Genomic DNA, 13,557 nt, shown 5'->3' with positions numbered 1-13,557 from the left:
ATATCTTCAACAACAATAAATCTTGGATTCCATGACAAATCAGATCCATTCGTAGGTTCCAGAGTTATTTTATATCTGATTACCTCCCCTTATTGTAATCAAAATGGATTTATATCAGTAAGTACTTATAGGACTTATTTGAAATTTTATTATTGTCATTAGTTGGACTGAGCCAATGAGGGTAGATAACTATGGACTGATTTTATGTCAAATTACCTCCCTTTATTTCAAATTAAAATAGGTATATCTCTGTAACTAATGAAGATACTGATCTGAAATTTCATTTATGTCAACAGATTTATTTGACAGATCCTTCTTTTGTTCACTTACAATATTTTTTTTTAATTACTTCCCTTTTACGTTACTATAAATAGGTTATTTTTAGTAACTTTTTTATTATTGGCCGTAGGGAAAAACCGAGACCACTTTTCTGTGGCATAACATGGATGGTACCTCCAGTTTTTAGGTGTATTTTGACATATCTGTACCTTGTAAGAATTTTTTTTTCTTTTTTGTTAAATTTCTTCCCTTTGTTGCTCCTGTCCTTTGGATTTAGATATTTTTTCTGAGGACCTTCTTGTCCTCAAGTGCAATGATAACAGGTGAGCGATATAGGGCCATCATGGCCCTCTTGTTTAACTTTTGTACTGAGTTTCTTCCCCTTAAATTCCAAGAATTAGTCTATTTCTAGAAATCCTATTTTTAGATTTTCAATATTTTTGTTATTTTTCTAACTTTTTTATTATCAGTCATATGTAAAAAGTAAATAATTTTTCTGTGGTAACATGGGTGGGTAAGACACTTGTTTGTATTCAGTTTTAGTGTATCTCTCATATTAGAAATTTTTTATATTTACCACATCCCTCATCCAGGGCACATAATCATACTAGTATTACTTATATGTGGAAGCCCAGGATGAAGTACTCCAAAGACGAGTAAACTTATTTTTAAGTATTAAGCTTTTTTGACATTTTTATATTATTCTAAGTATTTTTAAGATTACTTGGTTGCCATTCTTCTGTTACAAGACCGTATGGTGGGGGTATGAGTCACTCCTGTGACAGTTCTAGTTATATATGATTCAAGAGATGCTGTTGAAACTTTACCCCCCAATGTTTTGCATGGTGAAAAGATTATGTCATGTGCAAGTGGCATGTCTTTACTGTCAGAGTCACAGAAAATAACCAATGAGCATGTCTCAGCTAAAGCTTTTGAAACATTTAAAAGATTTCACTGAAATTTTACACATCTCTTAAGCACAATAGAATTTGATCCATACCTCGAATATCTAGGTCAGAGGCAAGGACTTTGGTTAGTGTTACAATTTGGCAATAACAGTACCATGTTATTTAAAAGATCACTTTGGCTAAAGATAGAGTCAGTAACTGGCTTGAAAGTTCGACCCTGTTCTATTTTAAATACATTTCATTCTATCAAACTATTTTGTAGTGCTGTAAGTTTTTGAAAAAAAACAAAAAAAACAATCATATTGACTTAAAAAAAACATAGAAGAAACAAAGCAAGGATTGTCTTTAATTGTTAATATATGTATGATATTTGTAACAAGTAAGATTTGCAGTATGTTGAAAATCCTTACATGTACAGTGCATGTTATGCAATATGCATGTGATGTTTGTAGGTCAGTGGTGAAATTTGAAATATATTGTGGTCCTTAGATTTTTGGTATATTTGTATTATTAGTCCCCTACTGGTTGAAAACTAGTTTCGGGGACTATAGGAATGCACTTTTCCGTCATTCCGTCCGTCCGTCTGTCCGTCCGTCCGTCCGTCCGCAATTTTGTGTCCGGTCCATAACTCTGTCATCCATGAAGGGATTTTAATGTTACTTGGCACAAATGTTCCCCATGATGAGACGACGTGTCATGCGCAAAACCCGGACCCCTAGCTCAAAGGTCAAGGTCACAATTGGAGGTCAAAGGTCAACAGGGCTTTTTTCCTGTCCGGTTCACAACTCTCCCATCCTTGAAGGGATTTTAGTGTTACTTGGCACAAATGTTCCCCATGATGAGATGATGTGTCATGCGCAAATCCCGGACCCCTAGCTCAAAGGTCAAGGTCACAATTGGAGGTCAAAGGTCAACAGGGCTTTTTTCCTGTCCGGTCCATAACTCTCCCATCCATGAAGAGATTTTAATATTACTTGGCACAAATGTTCCCCATGAGGAGATAACATGTCATGCGCAAAACCTGGACCCCTAGCTTAAAGGTCAAGGTCACAATTGGAGGTCAAAGGTCAACAAGGCTTTTTTCCTGTCCGGTCCATAACTCTCCCATCTATGAAGGGATTTTAATATTACTTGGCAGAAATGTACCTCATAATAAGACGATGTGTCATGCACAACTTTCAGACCCCTAGCTCAAAGGTCAAGGTCACACTAAACAGTCAAATGTTAACATAGCATGAACAGGGTCTGTTTCGTGTCCGGTCCATAACTCTGACATTCATTAAGGGATTTTAATATCACTTAGCACAAGTGTTCCCCATGATGAGACGACGTGTCATGCGCAAATCCGGGACCCCTAGCTCAAAGGTCAAGGTCACAATTGGGGGTCAAAGGTCAACAGAGTTTTTTTCCTGTCCCGTCCATAACTGTGCCATCCATGAAGGGATTTTAATATTACTTGGCACAAATGTTTCCCATGATGAGACGACGTGTCATGCGCAACACCCAGTACCCTAGCTTAAAGGTCAAGGTCACACTGAGATCAAAGGTCAAGAGGATTTTTTTCCTGTCCGGTCTATAACTTTGTCATGCAAAGCAGGATTTAGATATCAGTTGGCACAAATATTCCCCTGGATGAGACAACATGTCATGCGCAAGAACCAGGTCCCTAGGTCTAAGGTCAAGGTCATATTTAGAGGTCAAAGGTCAAATTCAAGAATGACTTTGTACGGAACATTTCTTCTTCATGCATGGAGGGATTTTGATGTAACTTGGAACAAATGTTCACCACCATGAGGCACCCTTGTTTTTAGAATTACGTCCCTTTGTTAATCCCCCGCCGTGGCGGAGGGATTATAGGAATGGTCTGCGTCCGTCCTTCCGTCCGTCCGTCCTTCCGTCCGTAACAAATTCGTGTCCGGTCCATATCTCCTAAACCCCTTGAAGGATTTTCATGAAACTTGGGTCAAATGATCACCTCATCAAGACGATGTGCAGAACCCATGAGTCAGCCTTGTCGGTTCAAGGTCAAGGTCACAACTCAAGGTCAAAGGTTTGAGCCTGCCATTTTGTGTCCGCTCTATATCTCCTAAACCCCTTGAAGGAATTTTATAAAACTTGGGTCAAATGATCACCTCATCAAGACGATGTGCAGAACCCATGAGTCAGCCATGCCGGCTCAAGGTCAAGGTCACAACTCAAGGTCAAAGGTTTGAGCTTTCCATTTTGTGTCCGCTCTATATCTCTTAAACCCCTTGAAGGAATTTTATAAAACTTGGGTCAAATGATCACCTCATCAAGACGATGTGCAGAACCCATGAGTCAGTCATGCCGGCTCAAGGTCAAGGTCACAACTTAGGGTCAAAGGTTTGAACCTTCCATTTTGTGTCCGCTCTATATCTCCTAAACCCCTTGAAGGATTTTCATCAAACTTGAGTCAAACGATCACCTCATCAAGGCGATGTGCAGAACTTATGAGTCAGCCATGTCAGCTCAAGGTCAAGGTCACAACTGAAGGTCAAAGGTTTTAGCCTTCCATTTCGTGTCCACTCTATATCTCCTAAACCCCTTGAAGGAATTTTATAAAACCTGGGTCAAATGATTACCTCATCAAGACGATGAGTCAACCATGCCAGCTCAAGGTCAAGGTCACAACTATGGGTCGAAGGTTTGAGCCTTCCATTTGGTGTCCACTCTGTATCTCCTTAACCCCTTGAAGGATTTTCATCAAACTTTGGTCAAATGATCACCTCATCAAGAACTCATGAGACAGCCATGTCAACTCAAAGCCAAGGTCACAACTGAAGGTCAAAGGTTTCAGCTCTGTATCTCCTAAACCCCTTGAAGGATTTTCATGAAACTTTGGTCAGATGATCACCTCATCAAGACGTTGTGCAGAATTCATGAGTCAGCCGTGTCAGTTCAAGGTCAAGGTCACAGCTAAAATCAAAGGTTTTACCCTTTCACTATCCATAGCAGTGGCGGGGGATTTAGCTGTCTTTCAGACTGCCTTGTTGTTACTATAAATAGATTTTATTGTAACTTTTTTATTACTGGCGGTAGAGAAAAATCGAGACCACTTTTCTGTGGTACAGCATGCATGTTACATCCAATTTTTAGGTGTATTTTGACCTATCTCTACCTGGTAAAGGGTTTCTTGTGGACTTATATTATATAGATTTTTTTTTTTTTTTTTTTTTTTTTAAAGATTAATTTCCCTTTGTTGTTACTATAAATAACTTACATGATAACATTTTTATAATCAGCCAAAAAAATTCAATATGAAAATAACTGTGGGTTTTTATATATGCACATTTTAATCCAAGTGTGTTGTTATAATATATTGTATATGTAGTACAATATTGTTTATACATCATTGACAGATATCAGTTCATTATGTTATACTGCAGTAGAGAAAATTAGGTGTCTTCCAGTAGGGGACTTTGTATTGCATGGCAATACTTCATTCACTTGTTATAGTAGTTATGAAGACATATGCAAGCATTACAGGCTTTTGTCTAGCCTCATTGGGTTTGAACCCAAATGTGCTAAACCATGAGAAAACCAACATAGTGCATTTGCGACCAGCATGGATCCAGACCAGGCGCAGTCTGGTTAGGATCCATGCTGTTCGCTTTCAAAGCCTTTTGCAATTAGAGAAACCGTTAGTGAACAGCATGGATCCTGACCAGACTGCGTGGATGCGCAGGATGGTCTGGATCCATGCTGGTCGCAAATGCACTATGTTGGTTGTGAAATGGTGCGGCTCAAATGTAGATGTAGAATCCTTTCATTTGAGGAAGTCATCTAGGTTACGGAAGTTCAGTGGTTTTACCTGGATGTCTGCAAATGCCTGAAATATTTCTTTAAACTTTAGCCTGCTAAATTTCTAAAAAGGACTGGTCCATCATTCAATTTGGGCAGTACCATTAATTATTCGAAGGGGTTTTCACTAAAAATTTACTGACTGAATAGCGAACAGTGCAGACCATGATCAGCCTGCACAGATGTGCAGGCTGATCTTGGTCTGCACTGGTCGCAAAGGCAGAATCACTTGCCGCCAGCAGGCTAAAGTCTAAGGGTCATCTGGAGTCTTCTCCCAACCATCAAAAGCAAGAACCTCACCATATGACCTATGTTGTGTTACTGTAACTTAAACTCCAACAAATCAAAGGTTAATTCATTGTACAGAATCATTTCCTATCTATAAATTAATGTTTCTTGTCACAACATATTTCAAACATCCTAGACATTGTTGAAGTAGACAATATTGTAAATATTGAATAAATAGTCGGCAATTTCATGATATTCATCACTCTAGCAGTTTCTTCTAGACTGATCGTTTTAAGAAATAAATTTACAGTTTAGTACCTCGTTTCCTGTTGGGTGTGAAATACCTTGGCGTGTTTCAGATGATGGTGTACTTCTAATACAACGATCTATTTCATATACAAATGGAATTCAATAAACTGTGGTTCATTTTACACCTTTGCAGTGTCATAAAACATTTTTTCATCCATTGTTGCTTAAGTGTTCAGCTTTTATGACCACATAAAAAAACCTAGCTTAATAAAATATGAAGGTTGTCTAGACATCGAAGGTCACGCAATGTAGAAAGCTTGTGTTTACTCACATAATAGGCAATGTTATAGTCTTTTATTACTTGATGTCATGCTGATCTTTACATAAGGATTTTTTTATGGTTCAGAAATGTTCTATTAATGACAGTTTTATGCTGTGTGTTACAAGAAATCTTGGCCAAAAAGACCAAAGTCAGGGTCACAATGAAAGACCTGGATCCAAGGTTATAATAGTTAGATGCGAGTCCAGTCTCAGAAAATGCTGTTTTCCTATTGGTCAGTTTCAAAAATGTTCTTGGAAACAACCTATCAGATTCTAGAGTTTGAGAGTGGTCTCCAGCCTCAGGTTTATAATCTTGGACCCCTGTGTATTTCTTGTGTTGGGTTAGCTGGAGGTCAAGCACTAGACTTACACCCTGGATACCCAAAGTTTGATTCCAGTTTAGCAGTAACTGTTGTCAGTTGACTTTTAAGGGAAAATGTTACTTGCTTTGAAGTTTGTCTCTGGTTTTGACAACTGAATATAGAATAAACTAAAGAAAATGTTAATAATATGGATGTATATTCCTGATTGATGGCCGTTTCATACCATTTGCATTGTATATGATGTCCATTTCTACATGAAGTTTGTATGTAACATAGACATGTTATGAAGATATGTTATTTGATACATCCTTTCAAAAGCTAACACGGCTGGGGCGGTGAAAATATGTTTGTTGTACAAAGATAATTGCTCTATGGGTTTTCAGTTATTAAGAATCTTAACATACAGTTAAACCTGCCTTAGCAGACACCTGTGTTAAGCAGTCAGTCAGCTAACTTCCCAATTCGACATTTTGTTCTAATTTTAATTTGACTGAAGGATTCATCTGCCATAAGCAGCCATATTGTATAACTCCCTTCCCTTGGCTGGCAGCTAAGTTCAGGTTTGACTGCACTTGTAAACAAGATTTCTGCATTTGTAGTTTGGTGTTTGTAGGAGGAATGCTAAACAGAGGTTATCCTGTATATATAAACAGCCAGAAATTGGGGCATATTTGTTATGTGTCTGTGGTGATTCATTTTTGTAACCAGTTAGGTCAGTCTATGCACAGTAATCTGTACATTGGTATCTGTTGTGTTTGTTATTGAACTGAAATATTTACATAATTTGAGGAAAGAATAACAATCTTTTCCTTCCTTGAACTTCTTCAAAAGACAAATTCTTCGTGTAAATTTTATCTCCTTTGTAAAATTCAAGATTATGAAGTACTCTATAATTTTGGTTTTGCTAAATTTACAGGGTTGAATTTTTCATCTTCCAGTCAAAGCTTTTATACATTCTTCATCCATGATCATGTACTTGTGAATTTTTGTGTTCTATAAAAGCCCCTGGGATATTGTATTTTGCAAATTGGGGGTGGGGGGGATGGGTGTTAATATAGGAACCCAATTTAAACAAACAAAAAAGAAAAAATGATCAAGAAAAATTCAATTTAGCTAAGTAAATGTAGCTATAAAATATAACTTCTTATGAATGAATACAAACAGTTGTTACTGTAATAGTGCTAAAAGAAAGTAGAAAATGGTGCTTATAAGTGGGAATACTTTAATTTACAAGGCACTATCCGGGAAATGTTTTCCCCTGATACCATGTTGAATAATTATCTTTTTAAAACAGTAACATGTAGCTTTTATCTCCCTTCTCAATACATTGTTGTTTTTAGCTCACCTGAGCCAAAGTCTCAGGGTGAGCTATTGTGATTGCTCACCGTCAGGCGTTCATCAGTCCAAACTTTCCTTTAAACAACATCTCCTCCTAAACCACCAGTTCAATTTTGATGAAACTTCACAGGAATGATCCTTGGACGGCCCCCTTTCAAAATTGTTCAAAGATTTGAATTCCACACAGAACTCTGGTTGCCATGGCAAATGGCAACCGAAATGAAAAACTTAAAAAATCTTCTTGTCCAAAACCACAGGTCCTAGGGCTTTGATATTTGGTATGTAGCATCATCTAGTGGTCCTCCACCAAGATTGTTCAAATTACCCCCCTAGGGTCAAATATGGCCCCGCCCTGGGGGTCACATGGTTTGCATAGACTTATATAGGGAAAAACTTTGAAAATCTTCTTGTCCAAAACAACAGGGCCTAGGGCTTTGATATTTGGTATGTAGCATCATCTAGTGGTCCTCTACCAATTTTGTTCAAATTATCCCCCTAGGGTCAAATATGGCCCTGCCCTTGGGGTCACGTGGTTTATATAGATTTATATAGGGAAAAACTTTGAAAATCTTCTTGTCCAAAACCACAGGGCCTAGGGCTTTGATATTTGATATGTAGCATCATCTAGTGGTCCAATATCATGATTGTTCAAATTATCCCCCTAGGGTTAAATACCTACTTTTTCATTTTTGAAGGTACAGCATAGAAATTTGGACCACATGTATAATTTTTGATACAGATTTCAATACTCATCTTGAATAGTCTTAATCTTGACCTACTGACCTACTTTCTTGTTTTTGAAGCTACAGCATTGAAATTTGGACCGTGTGTATAATTTTTGATGCAAATTTCAATACTCCTCTTCAGTATTCTAAAACCCTGACCTACTGACCTACTTTCTTGTTTTTGAAGCTGCAGCAAAGAGATTTGGCTTTGGATATTTTTTTAACAGATTTCAGTTGTTATCTTGAATAATCTTTACCATGACCTACTCACCTAGTTTTTTGTTTTTGAAGCTGCAGCAAAGAAATTTGTTCTAGCGAGCAAGTAAACTCAGGTGAGTGATATAGGGCCATCTTGGCCCTCTTGTTTTCTTAGAAGGATAAGAAAAAGTAAAACTAAATTACTGTGAAATCTTTTAATATCTTAGGCATGAAACTGTTTCCAGCCAAAACAGCAATGCCATAGGGGCACAAATTCATTATGGATTCTAAGTTTTATGGATAAAAAAGAAAAGGCAGTTTATACTCACATGGATATTTGATTTCTTGGAATGACACCATGGAGAATCCATAAAAATAAGTCCCCACAGATGATATTGATTTCACAGTATTATTATATAGCATAGGGTATTTTGAAAGTTTCATATTTACCTTGAAATAACATTGAACAATTTCTGGTTTTATATCAATAAATTGGTGTAAATATACTTTTTATACTGATAGACATTTTATATTTGTTTCAGACTTGAATCCAACCCCCGTTAGCACAGACACTGATCCCCACCCTGAGTATATGATACCCATAACCCCAGACCTTATAGAAGAAGATGATATAAACATGAAAGTTAAGGTATGTATAGGATGTTGAAATGTTAAGGTATGTATATGATATAGAATTGTTAATGTATGCATTTGAAGGTGAAATGTTAAGGTGTGCATTTGAGGGTGAAATGTTAAAGTATGTATATGAGGGTGAAATGTTTAGGTATGTATATGAGGGTGAAATGTTAAGGTATGTATATGAGGGTGAAATGTTAAGGTATGCATATGAGTGTGAAATGTTAAGGTATGCATATGAGTGTGAAATGTTAAAAGTATGTATATGAGTGTGAAATGTTAAGGTATGCATATGAGTGTGAAATGTTAAGGTATGCATATGAGTGTGAAATGTTAAGGTATGCATATGAGTGTGAAATGTTAAGGTATGCATATGAGTGTGAAATGTTAAAAGTATGTATATGGGTGTGAAATGTTAAGGTATGCATATGAGTGTGAAATGTTAAGGTATGCATATGAGTGTGAAATGTTAAAAGTATGCATATGAGTGTGAAATGTTAAGGTATGCATATGAGTGTGAAATGTTAAGGTATGCATATGAGTGTGAAATGTTAAAAGTATGTATATGAGTGTGAAATGTTAAGGTATGTATATGAGGGTGAAATGTTAAGGTATGCATTTGAGGGTGAAATGTTAAGGTATGCATTTGAGGGTGAAATGTTAAGGTATAATAGGATGTTGAAATGTTAAGGAGGTAGGTTATTTTGATATTTGTAAGTGCGCATGTCCAACCGGAAGCTAACGTGACGATTTACGACGACGTTTACGACAAACTAAATGTGTTTGTATATCCATTCTTCTGGAAATAAATGTTGAACCTGCCTCCGATCTTATGTTTAATGGTTTAATAACGCAGAAATAATGAATGAATTGCCGCAGAAACGCTTCAAAACATTGTTGCCTTAAAATGACGTCATTGACGTCATGACGTTACGTGTCAGTTACCGCGCAAAATTAATAGCTTTTATTTTGAAAGTACGTTATTCTGTGCTTTTTCTTTATTTGAACTATTTTTAAACAGCCATTATTTGCTGAAATACTTTTTATTAGGCTTTTGCTCTGAAAAATGATCAATATTTTGCTTCTTTTATGTAATTATATTGAAATGTTATGCGGAATGTAAGAAAATGGATGATGGTAACTGATATGATTGGGAATATAGTTAGCTGAAAGGTAACTTATTGCGGTCATTTACAAATAAAAATTGGGCAGTTTGATTTGTTATACCTATTTCCCAGTTTCCGTTGATAATTTGTTACTTAAATACTAAAACTAAGCTCTAAAATTGTTCAAATTTCAGTATAAAATTGTGGTGTCTTGAATTAAATTGATGTTACCATGGAAACGAAGCCCATGACCTATATGTCTAATTGTAAAATTCAAAAGCGTTGACACTGGTCTATTTAAGGAACACGGCTTCGGCTTTTTATTTTCATTTCAACAATATCCATGAGAATAATAGCAGCATGTAAAACGATTTTTCAATAAAAATGTCAGACGACGGGCACTGCTGTAAGTATTTTAAGCTGTGAAATTTGTTAAATTTACTGCAATTCATACGAAAATATTACTAACGTTAGAAATAAGATGTTTTAAAGCTACATTAACAAGAAAGATAATTTTATATAATATTTTTTTATAAGAAATTACGATAAAAAGCAACATATAAGCTATTTTAAACATCTCTGTTGCCATGGTTACTCTAAACTTTAAGAAAAACATAGTACCATGTAAAGTTCTTGGTATTTTGCTAATCATATTACCCAAATATTCCATGTTGGTCAATAACAGAATGGCACTGAAGCCTTCGAAAAACCCGTTTTCATACATAATTGTTGAAAAATGAGAGAAAATGCGTTACCATGGAAACACGAGCCCCGCGACATATACATTTTAAGCTTTTATTAGAAAGCTAATGCGCATACTAGTAAAACTATTAATTATGCAGACTTCTACGGATAACAATGAAACCAAAATACACTGAAAAGTGTTAAATATCCGTATTTTCCTTCTTCTTTCTATATAAAATACCTTAAGAGGGTCATGTACTTCAAACCTGGATAAAAATTGTACTTGAAGGGACAGAGATAAACGGAACTGAGATTGTAGCAGTTAAAACATTAAATTACACGAAAAACAAAAAATCACTGCGGTTCAACTAATTTGAATTTACCCTGGTAACAAGGTAACCTACCTCCTTAAGGTATGTATAGGATGTTGAAATGTTAAGGTATGTATGTGATACAGAATTGTTAATATATGCATTTGAAGGTGAAATGTTAAGGTGTGCATTTGAGGGTGAAATGTTAGAAGTATGTATATGAGGGTGAAATGTTAAGGTATGTATATGAGTGTGAAATGTTAAGGTATGCATATGAGGGTGAAATGTTAGAAGTATGTATATGAGGGTGAAATGTTAAAGTATGTATATGAGGGTGAAATGTTAAGGTGTGCATATGAGGGTGAAATGTTAAGGTGTGCATTTGAGGGTGAAATGTTAGAAGTATGTATATGAGGGTGAAATGTTAAAGTATGTATATGAGGGTGAAATGTTAAGGTGTGCATTTGAGGGTGAAATGTTACAGTATGCATATGAGGGTGAAATGTTAAGGTATGCATGAGGGTGAAATGTTAAAGTATGCTTATGAGGGTGAAATGTTAGGGTATGCATATAAGGGGGAAATGTTGAAGTATGTATATGAGGGTGAAATGTTAAGGTATGTTTACGTGTGTGAAATGTTAAGGTATGCATATGAGGGTGAAATGTTAAGGTATGTTTATGAGGGTGAAATGTTAAGGTATGTGTATGAGGGTGCATTGTTAGGTATTAAATGAGATTTTACCAGGTTAAAACAATAATTTAAGTTGAAATTCAAAGTCAGTAAATCATTGTAAAATGTGGTGGGTAAAGCTATTAAAGACAAAGGTTTGCTGTCAGTAATAATTGTAAAATGTAATTGTTAAAGCCAGTACACTTAAAAGTCAAAGTAAGTAGTTAGAAAATGTGAAGGCCAGTTAATTATTGTAAAATTGGAAGGTTGAATCCAAGAAAGTGTCAGAAGTTATTGTAGGCATCATTATGCAGTTTCAGAAAGGTAGGGACCCAGTGGTTAACTAAGTAAGTAAACAGGCCTGAATTAAGACATAAATGTTGAGGTAAAAGCCAGAAAAACTGCAACATGAAATAAAGGTTTGTATAGAGGGGAAAATATGGTTAATGCAAGGACAACTTTTTAATGGAATTTATAAGTCCGTAAACTATATTGGTGGCAAGGTGAATTAAAGAACAGGTTCAGAATCAGTGTGGAAGGGCAGTCAGTGTATTTAATGACAATATCACTATCGAAGTCAAGACAGCTGGAGAGAGACTGCAAATAGCAGTATTAAGTGTGAAAATGTCAATATCATAGCCATTTCAACTTCAAAACAAAGTTAATGTCTGGATATAATATTCTTGTTTCATGGTACATATTTCTGTTTTTCAGGGTGCTTTAACTGCTGATGAAGAACAGGCCTTGATGTCGACCTACCATTATACTGGAGCTACAACAAATATCCATCCAGCACTGTCTGCTCTTGTAAACTATGCTCAGCCAGTCAAGTTCCAGGGATTTGATGTGGCCGAAGGTTTGTAAATCACACACCCCTATTCATTTCAAATTAGGGCTACTGTAATAAGTACCTATCTAAAATTCTCAAACAAATTTCAGAAATTAAAAAAAAGTAATACAGGCTAAGAATGGAATATAACTTAAGAAATGATAAGTCAGATCATATATTACATGCTTAAATATTTGAGTGTTAATAAGTGTGGTTTATTTTCTTCTTCTGTTTTTTAAAGCTTTGTTGTGTCAAGAAGTCACCTTAAAATAGAACTTGCCATTCTGAAAGTCCCTTTATAATCTGAACATCAAGATTATAAGTTCTCAAATGCAAGTAGATCTTAATGAAAGCTTCACGCAAAGGGAGCATTATTTTGCAGCAGACATCTAAAATTAAGCATTTTAAATTACTGATTTTTAAGTGTTTTTTTTTTTTTCATTATTTTCATTAAAGATTTCATTACGGACTGAACAGGAAGTTGAAAGATTGCTAGACTGAGACTGTTAATTCATTGAAATTAGAACAGAAAATGGCTTCATAGTTCATGAAAATTAGGTGAAGTGGTTTCATCCTTTCTCTATTGATATCTTTAAGGCCTCTCTGCCAGATGATTAAGGCCACAGATATAGAACTTATCGCCTCTCTTGTAATAATCTGTGAGGATAGCGCTGGAATTTGACACTTGCACATTTGCAAAATGTCTGTGAAAAATCAAAGATGCAAATAGTTTTTTAGCTCACCTGTCACATAGTGACAAGGTGAGCTTTTGTGATCACCCTTCGTCCGTCGTCAGTCCGTCCGTCCGTGCGTCCGTCAACAATTTCTTGTCTGCACGATAGTGGTTTCATTTTTGATTTTATTTTAACCAAACTTGCACACAACCTGTATCACCATAAGATCTTGGTTCCTTTCTTGAACTGGCCAGAT

General features: G+C 35.9%; 1 protein-coding gene across 4 annotated transcripts in view; it reads left to right on the top strand.

Moving 5' to 3' along the window:
• The window catches only part of LOC123523369 (1-phosphatidylinositol 4,5-bisphosphate phosphodiesterase beta-4-like), a 227,829-nt gene that overhangs the window by 167,159 nt on the left and 47,113 nt on the right, over positions 1–13,557 (top strand). For all 4 annotated transcript variants that reach the window (XM_053544704.1, XM_053544711.1, XM_053544720.1 and 1 more), the window contains 2 exons: positions 8,934–9,040; positions 12,513–12,654. In XM_053544704.1, the coding sequence (XP_053400679.1) occupies positions 8,934–9,040; positions 12,513–12,654 (249 nt within the window). The remainder of the gene's footprint in view (positions 1–8,933; positions 9,041–12,512; positions 12,655–13,557) is intronic.

Source organism: Mercenaria mercenaria, chromosome 1, assembly GCF_021730395.1.
Source record: "Mercenaria mercenaria strain notata chromosome 1, MADL_Memer_1, whole genome shotgun sequence".
In the NCBI taxonomy this organism is placed as follows: Eukaryota; Metazoa; Mollusca; class Bivalvia; order Venerida; family Veneridae; genus Mercenaria; species Mercenaria mercenaria.
The sequence above is the reverse complement of the archived record's forward strand: the minus strand, read 5'-3'. Positions and strand labels throughout refer to the sequence as shown.